This window comes from Erythranthe guttata, chromosome 2, assembly GCF_056151865.1.
Source record: "Erythranthe guttata isolate IM_541 chromosome 2, IM_541, whole genome shotgun sequence".
NCBI lineage: Eukaryota > Viridiplantae > Streptophyta > Magnoliopsida > Lamiales > Phrymaceae > Erythranthe > Erythranthe guttata.
The window spans coordinates 5,932,882-5,949,998 of NC_142534.1; the positions used below are offsets into that span (position 1 = coordinate 5,932,882).

At 33.4% G+C, this 17,117-nt stretch overlaps 3 protein-coding genes across 5 annotated transcripts; 1 reads left to right on the forward strand and 2 right to left on the reverse strand.

Annotated features, from left to right (window-relative positions):
* Positions 1–7,341: 7,341 nt before the first annotated feature.
* Positions 7,342–8,169, reverse strand: LOC148772199 (uncharacterized). The gene is made up of 2 exons (XM_088814887.1): positions 7,956–8,169; positions 7,342–7,781 (listed from the first exon to the last, which is right to left on the reverse strand). The coding sequence occupies exons 1-2, from the start codon at positions 8,167–8,169 to the stop codon at positions 7,342–7,344; spliced, it is 654 nt and encodes a 217-aa protein (XP_088671013.1).
* Positions 8,170–8,998: 829 nt separating this feature from the next.
* LOC148772200 (uncharacterized) lies at positions 8,999–9,769 on the reverse strand. The gene has a single exon (XM_088814888.1). The coding sequence runs from the start codon at positions 9,767–9,769 to the stop codon at positions 8,999–9,001; it is 771 nt and encodes a 256-aa protein (XP_088671014.1).
* A 4,482-nt stretch (positions 9,770–14,251) lies between these two features.
* On the forward strand, positions 14,252–17,117 carry LOC105978164 (ADP-ribosylation factor). 3 transcript variants are annotated; one of them, XM_088826393.1, is made up of 7 exons: positions 14,252–14,432; positions 14,986–15,137; positions 15,700–15,770; positions 16,053–16,172; positions 16,481–16,599; positions 16,721–16,802; positions 16,907–17,117. In XM_088826393.1, the coding sequence occupies exons 2-7, from the start codon at positions 14,990–14,992 to the stop codon at positions 16,910–16,912; spliced, it is 546 nt and encodes a 181-aa protein (XP_088682519.1). In that variant the 5' UTR covers positions 14,252–14,432; positions 14,986–14,989; the 3' UTR covers positions 16,913–17,117. The 3 variants fall into 3 exon arrangements, with proteins under 3 accessions (XP_088682519.1, XP_088682522.1, XP_088682516.1); XM_088826396.1 differs by having other exon boundaries at positions 14,259–14,527; XM_088826390.1 differs by having other exon boundaries at positions 14,396–14,479.

The window sequence follows — 17,117 nt, forward strand, 5'->3', positions numbered from 1 at the left end:
CCTCTAGTTTAGATTATTATTATAACTATTGATTTTAACAAATATAATTTGCAACCGGGAAATGTATTAGTCATATTGTTAACTTTGTGACAAATAATAAATTTATAGGTGGTTGATAATATTAAAGAATAAGGTTGGTTGCGGGTTCCTTCATTAAAAAAAAGTATATATATATATATATATATATATATATATATATATATATATATATATATATATATATATATATATATATATATATATATATATATATATATATATATATATATATATATATATATATATATATATATATAGAGAGAGAGATATATAAGAATTCAATTGAAATGTAGGTCATTAGTTAAGACAGTGTTGCAAAATACTTTTTAGGGATAATTAATTAGTGAAAAACCCCCAATTCATTTACTTATATTAAGGTGGATATAACCTCTTTTTCATTATTAGTGAGAACCCCCACCTTATATTAAATAATTTATTTTTTAATTAATATTGTATTTAACATTACTAATATACCTAATTTGTCCTTATATGTTATATTTAAAATAACCAAACATATTTTACGTTCTCTTTATTTCTCTTATTCCCCTCTCCCTTTTCTCTCTGTAAACCGCCGCCTCCAACCCTCCCCATCTCTGCGTTGCTGATGCCGCCATCTCCAACCATCTTCCCTTTCTGTGTCGTCGTCTACTCTCTCCCATCGGCGTTCCTCCCTCCACCGCCGCGAAAAGAAGGCGGTCTCCACCCCTGGAATTCTCTCGTCATGGACGGCATTAGGGTTTTCGGTAGGGAGAATGACGAGACTACGCTGCGGCGCTAGGGTTGATATTGCGTTTGAGATTTCAATAGAGACCACCGCCAATATTATTTGATTGTTGTGGTTCTTCTTCTTCTCTGATTTTTTTTTAACCCAATGCTCGAATCTCAATTTTCTTAGTTGGAGATTTTGGTTGAATTCTTATATTGAAGGCTAATTTTGTGTTCAATCAATAGTATAATGGATGTTTGTTTTTTGTTGAAATTTTGTTGGTGTTATTTACAGACATATAGTTGTTTTCGTACAACAATATAGTTGTTTTCTTACAGTAATATAGTTGTTTTCGTACAACAATATAGTTGTTTTTACAACCTTTTAGTTGATGTTAATAAATAGTTGATTTAACAAATAGTATAGTTGATTTTGATAAATGAGAGTTGTTGGAGATATATAGTTGCTTTAATAACAGTTGTTTAATATAGTTGTTTTTAACATTAGTCGTTTTAATAATAGCTGTTTTATTGAAATATAGTTGTTTTAGATGAAGACAAAAAAAATACTAAAAAAATATTTTTTTAAAATATAATAGAAAGTTATAAAAAATATTTGTTTTTAAATATTATTTTTTAAATAAGAAATAAATAAATAAACGAAAATTAAAATTAAAATATAAAAATAAAAAGTGCATCTAAATATGGTATAATAGGTGGTGAATAGAGGAAGGGTAAATTTGAGAATAAAAAAAAGATGGGTCTCTCACTAATAAAGGAAAATGAACTGGACCCATACTCATTAAAATAATGTTAAAGGGGGTTCTCACTAATAGTCCCTACTTTTTAAAACGAATTATGAGATTTCTGACTCTTAATCTGTTTTTGAGATTTTATAAATGTAAGTTTTGTATTTATTTCTCCGATCACTGCAAACCATCTACCCGACCCACTCCCATGGAATGAAGATGCTCTAAAAGACCGAAAAATCCTTAGCAATTCTTACACACAAGCTAATGTAGTTTTTCGTGCGATTATAACATCTCACAAGGGATATGTTGGCTTAATTTCATTTTGCACCCTTAAATTTGATCTTTAAAGCACTCTGATTCTTAAAAAAAAGTTAGATCGATCATTCACATTACACCCCAATTCATATTTAAAGGTGAACGAGGCTAATTTTGTATTTTAGTAGTTTTGTTTTTCCTCAATGTGCAAATGGCAAATTTTTAATTTATTTTTTATTTGGTACACCCTTCAAACCAATTTTGAAAATATTAAATACAAAAATAGTATCACCAAATTACTTAAAGACACATATTTTCTTGTGCAAGAGAGAATTCTCATAAAATTGTTGGCCAGCACAACAATATTGCCGGAAAAAAAAAATATATTATAAGAGAAAGGGGTTTTTGTGCATAAGTTCCCAACCAAGCATTTTTATTATTTTAGGTTTAGGGGCTATATCTCTTTCACTAATAAGCCCATCCCTTTTAATATTTATTAGGGCTAAGTACAGTTTACACCCCTGAACTATGAGGGTTGTACCACTTTGCCCCCCTTACTATAAAACGTCCCAATTACCCCCCTCTTATTTGTGGTCAAACGTTAAATTATTAACACCGTTAGTTTAAAGGTGCAATTACATATCTGCCCTTATTAATGTAAAATAGTATGTTGACCCACCTTTCCTTCTCCACTATCTCACAATTTCACTCACGAGAACACCAAAACAAAGCAGAAAACACTCTGGGAAAAAAAAATGTGATTTGTTCTTCTTAGAAGCTTGTCATCGTCTAAAAATCAAATGTTTCCTTTGATTGTTGCAGTGGTGGAGACTGAGAGTAGAGAGAGTTGGAGCTGGTTCTTAAATCTAATGATTCACTCTTTTGGTAGTTTTGATGTAACTAGAGGCACATTTATTTCTGATAGGCAGAAGGATTTAGTTGAAAGTTTCCATTCAATTATGCCACACACTGAACACAGATTTTGTGTGAGGCATTTGTATGCAAATTTTAAACTGAGATTCAAAGATAAAGCTTTCAAAGATAAAATGTGGAGTGCATCTTTGTTCTTATTCTGAGGAAGACTTTACCAAACACATGAATGAGTTAAAGGCTTTATCAAATGAGGCATGTGAATGGTTGATGAACATCCCTACCCCTCAATGGTGCAAGTTTGCTATGTCACCAAGGCCTAAGTGTGACATGTTAAGCAACAATCTCTGTGAATCATTTAACAACTACATTAAAGAAGAAAGAGAGATGCTTATTGTTACAATGATGGAAGCTTTAAGAAGACAACTGATGTGTAGAATTCAAATCAAGAGGCAGTGGATAGAGAAGTTCAATGGTAAAATATGTCCTCGGATGCGAGATATGTTAGAGTAGGTGACCAACAAGCCAACTTGTGGCTGTGGTCTTTCGTATTTATTATTGTAATAAACGAACCTTTATTCGTATTAATGATAAAACACATTGGCATTCTATATCTTTGTCCCTTTGTCACAAGCATAGATATAGTCCTTACAGTTATTACAAGTACTAGTAATTGATCGTAAGGATCGTGAGATATTTACTTAAGTATTATAACTGTTAAACGTGTTCCTAGTCGAAGGGTTACGCCACTAATGAGGATATCGGCCTTTCCCATTAAGACTAGCACTTAGTGTATGTGTACTGCATCTCATCAGTAAACGGTATTGTGATATCGGCATGCACAAGTGGGTGCTCGTAAGTTGACGAGTTCACTGAACTCCCTCACCCTAGAAATCTCTAAGTGGTTCCCAATAATCGAGTAGAGATATCTATGGTATAGTTGTACACCATTAGTCCTTATGACCTAGACATCACCGTGACTTCACTAGAGGACCAGCTGTATCGTGACCTGTCCCTGAGTTCCACCGAGGACCATCCCAAGGGCCAGTGTTCGTGCAGTCCGAAATCTAGTGGGAGGTCTGTGCATTGTAGTCGGGGATTCGATCGCTAGAATAGTCTTGGATGTCCTGTGTGTTCTGAAAGTTTGTATTCATTCTAAGTCTCTGGCCAGAGCTGACTAAGTGATGATTAGAGGATTCGATTCTCTGAGTCATGCACGTAACGATTACAACACTTAGAACGATCGCACCGTTATTGAACATATAAAGAGGTCTCGATGAACCAATGCCTCTAGTTCGATCGGGACATATGAATCGAAGGGACCGTACTGTACGTTAACTATATCTGAAGGTTCTTGCAGGCACTTCATTTGTATCTAGGGAATCATGACGCGTAGTTGCTAGACGCCAATCTTGATTCGTTGGGTGATTAAGGTGAAACGAGCTTCATCTTAATTGTAACTCGAAGGGGACGAGTTTTGACCACAAAGAGTTGTGGGCCCACGGCTAGCTTACACCTGAACCATCGAGGGTCACACTGCTCGTGCACATGAGATCTTTGAATAAACGGTCAGAGATAAAATAGTTTATCTTTGCATAATTGGAAGTCAATATGATTGAGTCCAACATTCGTAATTTGGAATTATGAATGAGAATAAGAAAAGGAAAAGAATAAGCGAACATGTTAGTGAACTTTCTAAATCGGGAAGTTTCCAAATTTAGAAAGTCCACTGAACTAGGGTTTCCACTTTTGGAAAGTTGGAAAATAAGAGATGGCACTCGTAATGACGAGAAAATTATAATGACTCGGAAATTGTAATCGTTACAATTTTTCGATCATTGAATTGAGAGATACGAGCGATTAAAGAAACTAACGAGCTTAAGCTGTTGGGCCCAGTCCAACTTAAGCCCGCTAGGGTTTCATGCTAGGGACTATAAATACATGATTTATAACCCTAGCACACAAAACACAAAAACCCTGACCCTAATCGGCCACCCTCTCTCTCTCGCCCTCTCTTCCGCGCGGTCACCACCGCGCCACCACCGCCGCTCCGTCGCCGGAAACGGCCGTTCCTCGGCCGGCTTTTGTTCGGTATTCTTTCTCCTTTATTTTCTTTCCGTTTTATTCTAACTACTTCGTGTCTAGTGCCACGATTTAGTAGATCGAAGTATACGAGGTGAAATCCGAGAGGAGGAAGACCGTAGATCGAAGAATCGAGGAGCAACGCACGAGCCGAAGCCGCACGCTGCCCCACGCGCCGCCTCGCATAACCGCGCGTGCTGTACACGCGCCGCCGTGAGCTGCCACACCGCCGCTGCTGCTGCTCCATTGCTGCCCCGATTCTACGGATTGGTTTCCGTAGTAATCACGACGAATCGTTCGCTCCTACCTCACGCGTCAAGAGGTAAATACTCGAAACCCTAGTTTCGTTTTAGGGTTTAATTTAAACTATGATTTCATGCTTGTGTTTGTATGATTTTATGTGATTATGTGTAATCGATTAAATCGTTGCGAGCATGTTATTTGGTTTAAATTGCGAGCATGTTAATTGATTTAAATTCGGTTAAATTTATTAGCATGTATGTTGTTTTTAATTTCGCTGGAAGCGCAAAGGTACGCAATTAATTGATTTAATTTGTCGGGCATGTACTTGTGTGCTTTAAAGTGGTTTAAATCACGTAAAATTTTTGTTTTCCGCTGCGTATGCGTGCCCGAAACCCAACAAGATAAACTGAACAACACAAAAGTGAAGTCATTTGACTTTGAATGCACTATGGCTGCAGAGGGTTTGTGGGAAGTTACTAAAGGATCAAAAGCTTGGTCTGTTGATTTAAAAAAACAGAAATGTAGCTGTAAAGAATGGGATATGACCGGGATCCCATGTGGACATGCATGTTGTGCTATTCTGAATGAACACAAAGAGCCAGAGGACTTTGTGAACTTCTATTACTCTGTTGAATACTATAAAAAAGCTCACAATCACATAATGAATCATGTGACAGACCACGAACAGTGGTCAACCTTACCTAACGAAGATCAAGCACTTCCAATTCTGCCCCCTACTTTCAAAAAGGAAACTGGTAGGCCCTAAAAAATTAGAAAGAAAGGGTTGGATGAGATCAATATTGATGGTAAAGTAACAAGAAGAGGTGTTGTACAAGCTTGTTCAAATTGTGGTGACATTACTCATAACATACGAAGATGCAAAAATCCCCCACCAGAACAACCAAGAAAGAAACGTATAAAAAGAACTAAGGTGATGTGCTAGGTAGTATATACTTATTAATTTACTATGGTATTTCGATTGATGAGTGTCTTAACTTATATGTATATATATATATATATATATATATATATATATATATATATATATATATATATATATATATATATATATATATATATATATATATATATATATATTTTTTGTAGGGAACATCTGTGCAAAATAATGGAACAACCACTGGTGCAACGACTTCACATTCTGCAACTACACAATCTGGCCAAAGCCAAAGTAACAGGCCTGCAATGCAACTTGGACAAAATAGTAGTAGGCCTTCTGCATCCACACAACATGTTAGGGGTAAAAAAGGCACATGTAAAAGAGGCAATGCAAATGGTCCACAAGGGGGAGTTGGAAATTGGAATGGAAACGAAATGTTTAATCAATTCAGACATCCAATACAAAGTGGAGAAAATAATAGGTCACGGGTTCATGTCAATAACTTTTCAGATGGTGGAGATATACAAGTAATGAATATATTCAACTATTATTCTTTTTTTTTTCCCCTACATATGTTTATTGTTTATGTATATATTTACTGTTTACTGAATTAATGTTGGACATTTTTCTCATATAATGTGCATTCATATAGATGCAAGTGCACAACACAAGGTTTGGAAGTGTATTGTTCTCCAACAGGTCAAGTTCAAAAATATCAAATTCAAACAGATTTGCTGTCATCACTGATATTGGGGAATCCTAAAAAGCTTGGTATTTTGTGCAATTTTTTGAATCTTTTTTGTCCTTACTGTTTCTTTGATACTTAATGCATTTTGGTAGTTGTAAATTTTTTTGATGTATTTTGGTGATTATTAAATGTTTGATGTATTTTGGAAGTGTTCATTAATGTATTTTGGTGACTGAAGTATTTTGACTTGTATTTTGAGGATGTGAACTTAATTGGTGGCTGTGTACTTATGCTTGAGAAAATTGTAACTTCATTGAAATAGTTTAGTGTAGGTACAGAGGACCCTCTTTTTGATTTTCAGAGTTTTTCGTAACCCATGTACATAGGACTATAAAGCATATAAATATTACAAATATCTTGACAATTCTAAATATCTTATTGTACATGGACACTTCAAATTCTAGAGTATGAATTTTGCTCATTATTTCCTTGTTTGCTCTTATCATATTAAGAGCAATTTTATGAACTTCCTCATTGTTCAACTTTAATTTTTCATTCTCTGTCTCTAGTATCTTGATCTTTTCATTCTTTTGATCCAAGAATCTATGAAATCCTTGCCCAATCTCTAGTCCCTTTAGACAAATTGGAGGCTCAATCCACTCAAAAATTTTGCAACCATCTAGCTTCTGTTGAGAAATGTGTATTAGATTTAGTGGCGGATCCAGCATAAAAACTTAGGGTATGCCGTATAGAAAAAAAATTTAAATAATAATAATGTTTCAATTACAACTCAGATTAAAAAATTATTTCTAGTCCAAGCGTATATGCATTCTTCTCTTACTCATGGCTTGAAAACGCTTGATAATATCTAGATCATCGACTGTAATAAACACTTCTTTTTCCACAAATGCCACCAAGCAATCATTAAGCCATGAATTTGCCATTCGATTTCTCAACTCATTCTTCACATATTTCATGCCAGAAAATACTCGCTCAACACTTGTCGTGGCCACCGGTAATGACAAAGCTAGCTTCAAAAGTGTGTACACCAATCCAAATGTCTTGTGTTTTTTTGTACGAACAAGAGCCCTACATAGATTCGAAATACCCTTCAACTTGGAAAAATTATCGTCCATCTTGACACACTCAATATAAGTCTCAAGTTGGCTAGACAACTCCTTATCACTAACATCCTCAAAGTCATTTGGGTAGAATCTTGCCAACCTCACAAGTGATTTAATGTCAAAATCTTGAAAAGAAGAATAAGGATTCAAACATGCTACACAATTCAACAACTCAACATTTTCCGGTGTAAATCGATCACCCAACTCTTTCATTACAAAATCTATGACATGTAAAAATCAATCGTTCTTGAAATAATTGAGATTTGTCAATAACGGAGCTAGTCTTTTGGATTTATTACCTTTCACATACCTTGACTCCATGTTGGGCACATCAATTTCAAGATTACCACAAGAATCCACCATTTTTTCATAAAATGCTTCCCACCCATTATCTCTCATTTGTTGAAGCCTTTTCTTACTTACTTGGACAAGTTGCATGGCGGTCACAATATCTTGATCTCCCTTTTGTAATGGTTGAGACAAATCATTTGTCAACGACAAAACCTCAACCATTAAATGCAACATAAAAACAAAACCAAAAGTTTGCATGACAAATAATAAACTTTTTGGTTCACCCTTTGAATATCTATCACTTTTCAAATCTTCAAGCACTTCAATAATGGGAGTAAACAAATCAATCAACCTACTAAGAGTCCGAAAGTGAGATCCCCACCGTGTATCACCCGCTCTTGCAATAGACAACTCTTGGTTCAAACCGGTACCCGTTTCCACTAACTCATCCTCAATTAAATTTGCAAAATGAGCAACTTGTTTTTTTCGAAGCAAAGATTGTCGTTTGTTAGAAGACCGTAGAAAGTTTACAATACGTGACACTTCAAGGAAAAACCAATCAACATCTTCATGCTTCCGAGCCATTGAAACAAGAGCCAATTGAAGTTGGTGAGCAAAACAATGCACATAATAGGCTTGTGGATTCTCTTTTTGAATCAAAGTTTTCAATCCACCAAATTGACCTTTCATGTTACTTGCTCCATCATATCCTTGTCCTCGAATTTTAGATATACACAATCCAAATCCCGACAACAAAGTTTCAAGAGCATCTTTAAGCGCTTTCACACTTGTATCCTCAACATGAACAATGCCAATAAATCGTTTGACAATAAATCATCTATCATCAATAAAACGCACAACTACTGCCATTTGTTCTTTACCAGAGCAATCACCGGACTCATCAACAAGAACACTAAAGAAACCATCTCCAATTTCTTCAACTATTTTTTTAACAGTTTCAACGGCACATGCATTTGCAAGTTCTTTTTGAATAATAGGAGAAGTCATCTTACAATTTCCTCCACCACTTTTAAATGCTTCTGCTATTTTCTCATTGTTTCTCCCCAATGCTTCGATAAATTAATTCTAGAAAATGGCCCTTATAAATAGAATTTTCCCCTTCATTATGTGCCCTAAACGCAATTCCACCTCTGACAAGAAACTTGACTGCTTCAAGTGATGCTTTTACACGAACAAGATAATCAGCTTCAGCTTTTGTACTATGCTTTACAAATGAAGACTCAATACTTTGATTTTTCTTCATAACATTCGCACATGCTTTGACACAATTTCTATGATGACTACTGAGTTCACCAACATGTGTATTCAACTTGTTTTTTAGATTCCAACACCTAAAACCTTCAATCACAAATGCAGAATTACTAGTACCATCGTAGCACAAATAACATGGCAAACAAAACACAACTTCTTTTTCTATACTATATTCCAACCAGTCATTGTCTTTATACCAACTATTATTAAAAGAACGATTCCTTTTCCCAATTTTTCTAGGAGGATATTCTGTCATATTGGGTCTTGTAGGTCCATTTACAAGATAAGCTCTTCTCACCTCATCTTGATCATTTGGATGATAATCAAGAATTGGAGTTCTTTTGCCAGGATCCAACTCCAAATATTCCCCCTTTGTGAATACCTTATTTGAAGATTGTGGATCACTTGATGAAGGAGTAGAAGAAGGTTCTCCGGATGGTCCCTCGGTTGTAGAAATAATCGGAGAGGCTTCAATTCTTGATTCATTTCCGATAGTAAAATTATTAGACTCCGAAAATCGAGGGATAGGCGTAAAGAACTTGAACAACATACTGTAAAATAAATTAAATAAAATCAATTAAACAATTCGATTGATGGTGCACAAATTATCTGAAAAATCATAAAAATTGAAATTCAAAGTCTAATTACATGGTGCACAAATTATCTGAAAAATCATAAAAAATGAAATTCAAAGTCTAATTACCTCTAATCGACTCCTAAAGTTTCAACAACAGACTTGACTTCACGCTGGAATTCGGTGACCACCACCTGAGACAATAGCCGTAAACCACCGAATCGGCTGTCAATTAACAATTTTACCTCTTTATCAATTGAAACCCTAGCTCCCTTTTCCTTTGATTTGCTTTCAATTTCTCGGAATTCCCTTTATTGAATTCGAAAATCCACTGACTTATATGTTGTCTCCGACAAATTCCAGAAGATAGGAATAATTTTTGGAAAAATAAAAGAGGGAGTTTTGGAGGAAAAAAAAAAGTTTTGGAGAAAAAAAAAGTGTTGGGGGAGGTGCCGATCGTGGGAAGAAGAAATTTTGAGAAAAAAAAAAAAATTTAATTTGGGATTGGGAGGGCACGAAATTGAGGAAAAAAAAAAGTCAGCAAAAACAACTTGCTTTCCCTGGGGGTCGAACCCTTGAACATCCAGGTATAAGTTGGATTACTTTACCACTGAGGTAACCAATATTAAATGTATATAAATATTTTTTTTTCCTGATTTAGGGTGGTCCATGGCATACATGGCCACCCCCTAGATCCGCCCGTGGATTGTACACAGATAGATATGTGATTTTTCAATAAGAATGTAAATGAATGTGCTATGAAAAATAAATTACATCCGAATTTAGACAGCCTGCAAATCTTCTACCTGGGTTGTTGATTGTCCAAGCTGTTCGAATTACTGCATTTTTTTGGCATTTACATGTTGTTCCTAAAAAACTTGACAAATAATGCATAGACTTGTAACATGAAATACAAAAAAAATCGGTATTTGAGCTGCTACCGGACATTTTAATAAATTTTTAAAGAAAAAAACAATGGTTTTTCAATGGTTAAATAAGGAGGAAAATAATGAGAAAAAGATTGAGAAAAAAAAAAACCCCAAAAAAGATGGAGCTAAAAGACTTGCCAAAAAATGCAGCAATTTAGCAAAAAAATAGGAAAAAATGAGCTTGTGAAAAGGACTTCAACACACACATATATATACTTGAATAAAGGGGTAAAATCGTCAGAAAATATCCAACGGTACAAAAAACGGCTATAAGCAATAAAGTCAAAGTGCCACGTCAGCTTTCACAAACAGAAATTAAACCGAGGGGGGTAATCGGGACGTTTTATAGTATAGGGGGGCAAAGTGGTACAACTTTCATAGTACAGGGGTGTACACTGTACTTTGCCCTATTTATTATAAATAAAGGAAACATTCATGTATATGCCAATATTACCCCCAACTTTTTATACCAAATTCTTAATTGTAACCCCAATTTAATCAATTTTGTCCACAAAAATCCAATTTTGACTTTTTTTTTTCAAAATCATTTTTTTTTTCAAAAAAAAAATTTTGCCGCCAGATTCCGGCGTTGACTTTTCGATTTTTTTTTATTTTTTTTCTATTTTTTAATTCTTCTTTTCTTCCGAATTTTTTCGTTGGTTTCCGGCGTTGACCGGCGGTCTCCGGGGTTGACTTTTTTTTAGTGTTTTTTTAAAGTTTTTTTTAAGTTGTTTTTTTTTTTTTACGTCCGCCGCTAAACGTTGACCGTAATTGTGCTGTCACTGATAGTACATTAATGTAATTATACTGTCAATGACAGTTAATTAACGTAATTGTACTGCCGTTGACAATACATTTATGTAATTGTTCTGCCGTTGAAAGTAAATTAACGTAGTATTTTTTTTTTTTGTTATTTTTTTTTTGATTTGTTGACAAGTCAACGTAATTATATTACTGTCGTTGACAGTAAAATAATTGTAAACACAATAATATTACTGTGGTTGACGGTAATATTACTGTTGTTATAGTAATATTGTTGTCAACCACATCAATATTATTATTTTGTTTGGATTTTTTTGTTTGTTTGAGTTATTCAAAGAGTAACGTAATAATATTACTGTCTATTATTGTAATATTTTGTGGTTGACGGTAATATTACTGTTGTTATAGTAATATTATTGTCACTCACAGTAATATTAATTCTTTTGGCTTTTTATTATGTTTACATTTGTTGAATGGTCAACATAGTAATATTACTCTATTACACAATAATAATGAGTTTTGTTGTGTTAATATTATTGTGCTAGAGATTAATATAGCAATATTACTGTGTTAAACTGTAGTTTAGTTAATTTTACTGTGTTTAACAGTAATATAGTTAATATTAATGCCAATCACAGCAATATTGTTGTTTAAACGAAAAAAGTTACAGAAAGAAAGAAAAGAAAAAAAATTGAAAAGTCAATGCCGAATCCAGCGGGGAATTTTTTTTTGAAAATTTTCTTTTTTTTGAAAACAAAAGGTTTTGGGTCAAAATTGAATAATTTGTGAAATTTGGGGTGAAATTGAGGTTAAATAAAGTTAAAGATGAAATTGGAGCATATTAAAGTATGAACGGTTATTTTAGTCCTTTACAAAATCTGAACCATGTGTGGACTTACCGGTAAAGGAGTTTTTTGTCCAAATCTCTTTATGAATAAGTACCCATTGATGAGCTTATTTGTAATGACCCCTAAAAAAATCTAATGTTATGAATATTTCGAGAAAACAACATTGACATGAAAAAAAAAAATAGTAATGTGATTGTGTTGACCTGCCAAACAATATTATTGTAAATGGAAATTAAAAAAAATCAATAATTGTTAATAATCAAAATTGATTAATTGATAAAATAATAATTAAATTAGAATTTAAAGGATGGGCTATTGAGCTTATAGAAAAGAGGAAATTAGTTGGATGCCCCTCAAAAATATTTTCTATAGTTATAAGGACAGACGAATTTTATTATTTCGCTAAAAGTCATAGTGCTCTAGATCTGACGCTAGGTCTAAATTCTATTTATAGGAAAACTAATAGTAACGGCGACACGTTGATTTGCACAACTTAGTTATATTAATAAGCAACAACTTAGTTTAAACAAATTGAACAACAAATTAAAACAAGAAGGGATACATCTCAAAATGCATACACAACTTACACAGACATGCGACAGCTTATAAAACTTATTTACAAAGCTTAGTTACATCAATGACCAAAATTTTAGAAAAGAACCCTTATTTTATATAATTTTATTATGAAGTTAGACAGCTTAGAAAACTTATTTGCACATTTTAATTACACTGTTTAGTTACACAACTTAGTCAAAATAAACTGAAGGAAAAAAGCTTAAATCTCTGATGTGTACATCACCACCAACATTACCATCTACCATCACAAAACAATTCTTGTTTTTCCTTTTTGGTTTCCATAATTATTAGGTTATTGCGAAGGAGAAGGGAAGTAACCAAAATTGTATGTATGTGCGTGTGTGTGGTTATGTATGTGTGTATGTAGGTGTGTAATTATGTGTGTGTGTGTGTGTGTGTGTGTGTGTTTGTGTGTAGAGCTTCGACGTTGGCAACGGAGAACAGGGATGAATCAATTTAATGGAGTGGAGCGGGATTGGAGGGATCTAAAGTAGTAAAGCAATGTTAAATGGATTTGACTAGGTGAAGATGGATGAAGAATAAATGACTTTTAACAAATTACTAAAATCCATATGTCCTGATTTGAAAGTGAATTGGTGCCTTGGGTTGTTTAGCAAATTGTCCCTATAGAAAATTGGCCATTATTCTAAGGGTGCTGATAAATACAGGACACCGTTTTAATAAATGTAAGACATATTATTTTAAAATGTCAAAATCTAATATATATATATATATATATATATATATATATATATATATATATATATATATATATATATATATATCTATATATATATATATATATATATATATATATATATATATATATATATATATATATATATATATATATATATATATATATATATACCATCTAATTTTGTTAAATCTTTGTTTTAGTTTTCAACGACATTATTTTAGAAATATATCACATGACCATTTTTAGTAAATATAGATATTTTATTTAAAAATTTAAAAATTCAAAACTTATATGTATCATCTTATTTTCATCGACATTATTTTGGGAGAATACCATACCATTAATCATCATTAATCACCAAGAACATGAATTTATCCGTTTTGGAGGATGATACGGTTGAAAATGTGGCAAAAAAATTAGAGTTTTCTTCAGATGTATTTGAGACTCAAAATTGTAGAGAATAAATATAATCATTTAAAAGTTAATGATAAATAAACGATGAAAAAATAATTTTTATATTACAATATTTATAGGTCCAAAAATAGAGATAAGCGTTAAAATTAAGAAAATGTCTTACATTTAGTAAAAATCGTACTGTATTCATCCTTTCCTTTATTCTAATTTGGGGATTTAATTAACATTCGAGAATTAGCATATTCCCCTTGCCTAAAAGAAAAAAGGAAAACAGAAGAAAAGAATCGCAGAAAATAAATTCAAATTCTGCTCCTTCAGATCTTAGCGTACAATTCCCACATTTGGTCTCTTCAACGTAAGCTTTCTCTACAATCTTCATCTTCTCTAACCCCAATTCATCAATTTATTTCGTTTTTTTTTCTTCAATTGAATTGCAGATCCAGATTCCAGACTTCGTGTAAATTACCATTTTATGAATTATTTAATTACGCACCCTCTGTTTTATGTATGTTCATGTGCGCAATTGATTTTTTTTTTCTCGAGTGATTGGGCGAATTGGTTGATCTAATTTTGTTTGGTTTCTTTTGATCTGATTTATGTTTTATTTATTTTTATTACTGGAATTCATTTTTTTCTGGTTTCAGTTGTTCAGCGATTACATTGTTGATTAACTTTCTTCTGTATTACCTTGTTGAATAATTCCGTTAGATATTGAAAATTGTGTTTTCTGGATCGTTTCGATTTCACCGATTCGATTGAAGTGAATTTTAACTAATCCTGTTTTTTTTTTTTATAAAAAGGACTTGATTAAATTTATGTTGTGTTCTTTATGCAATTGTTGTATGATTGATATTGTAGCTTGAGAAATGTAGAAACTTTTTATTTGCATTTGGAATTGAATATCTGCACCTTTTCAAAAGACGAGTCTTAATTAATTAATTTTTTGCTGGGTGTAAAATACAGAGAAATGGGGTTATCTTTCACTAAGCTTTTCAGCCGACTGTTTGCAAAGAGGGAGATGCGGATTCTTATGGTAGGTCTCGATGCAGCCGGTAAGACCACTATACTGTACAAGCTCAAACTCGGAGAAATAGTCACAACTATTCCTACTATTGGTATGTTCTTCTTTCTCTATTCGAATTTTCTAAATTTACGCTTTATAGTTTTGCACGTTGTGGTATGCCGTACGAAGATTAATGTGTGTGCTTGTGTGTGTGATAGAGAGAGAAGACGAAATGTGTATCCATGCTCTTGTCATTTTATAACTCGTCGGTTTATCCTTCTTCCATAATTTCACATTTATATGATGGAAATATTGGCAAAATGGATTTGGCTTTTAAATTTTCTTTTTATCCCTTTTGAAGTTAAATTGTTATTATATCTAAAAGTCGTAGTTTAACGAAGAACATAGAGCATTGATGAATCCTAAGCATTTCGTTTTCATTTTTATCAATAAAAAGCAAATATATTAAGAGGCAAACAAAATCCCAAGTGTTTCATTGTATGTCATTTAGACGAATCAGATAATTTGAGATTGATCATTTACTGATAAGTTTCTACTTCAAATGTTCTCTATATAGATTTTAGCCTGTGATTATGATCTATTCCTCGTAAAACCACTTATATTCATCGTGTTTAATCTGTACTAATTCTGTTATTTATTACCATTTGCTCCAGGATTCAATGTGGAGACAGTGGAATACAAGAACATAAGCTTCACTGTCTGGGATGTCGGGGGTCAAGACAAGGTACGTAACGTTCTTTAACTAGTTTAGTTAAGTATATGTGAAGTCCTTCTATACTCGTATATTTCGCTCGATTGGTTTGAATTGACTTACATTGAGGAAAACTTTACGGGATAAATTGAAAAAAAGGGCTGTATATCAGCTGTTTGATTTATCATGCCATGATTTTAAGCATCCTCTTGGATTGAGATTATCTATCACATTTTTTATATTGTTGTGACATTGTGTGGTGTTTGTAATGTATAGTTCCGACTTCGTTATATTTTGTGGTTTCGATTGGTGTAGATCCGACCGCTGTGGAGGCATTACTTTCAGAATACGCAAGGGCTGATTTTCGTAGTTGATAGTAATGATCGAGATCGTGTTGTTGAGGCCAGGGATGAGCTCCATAGGATGCTCAATGAGGTACTCATTTATTAATCCCAACATTACAGTTTAATCCATTTTTGCCGCCTTTTTTTCTTTCTTTGTAACGAATTTCAGAATTATGTAAAACAAATATGTGATTTTCCTTGGGTAGAGACTTTACAGTGCCCATTCTTCCAGCCAACATTTTCTTGACTTTTTCCACTAATGCTTGTCATGAAAACTTAAGCCATATATATATATATATATATATATATATATATATATATATATATATATATATATATATATATATATATATATATATATATATATATTGACAATGATTTGATTGAGATGCCTATTAGGATGAACTGAGGGACGCCGTGCTACTTGTATTTGCAAACAAACAAGATCTTCCGAATGCTATGAATGCTGCTGAAATAACTGACAAGCTTGGTCTTCACTCTCTTCGTCAGCGTCACTGGTACGTTCTCTCTCTCTCTCTCTCTCTCTCTCTCTCTCTCTCTCTCTCTCTCTCTCTCTCTCTCTCTCTCTCTCTCTCACACACACACACAAGGCTCAATGCTGCTTTTGTCTTGGTGCAGGTATATACAGAGCACATGTGCAACATCTGGTGAAGGGCTATACGAGGGTCTGGACTGGCTCTCCAACAACATTGCTAACAAGGTAGGATCTATCATTCACGTGTGTGTGTGCGTGTGCGTGTGTGTGGATGTTGTGAACCTAAGTTTTGATAATGTGATTTGTTTATTTGTTTATGGGGGCAACAGGGTTAAGCAGCAAATGTTGGATGAATCTTCTTTTGGAATATCACTCTACCCTTGTTCAAGTGAAGATTGTCTGTCTATCTTCCGTCTTGTGTCGTTTTTTCTTTTTTCTCTGTCGTAGATATAGAGACATATAGTCATATCGTACTATGATGTATAAATTGCCGTAATATTCTGCAATTGTACTATTTCAGCATTTTTGCCTCTTTTTAAA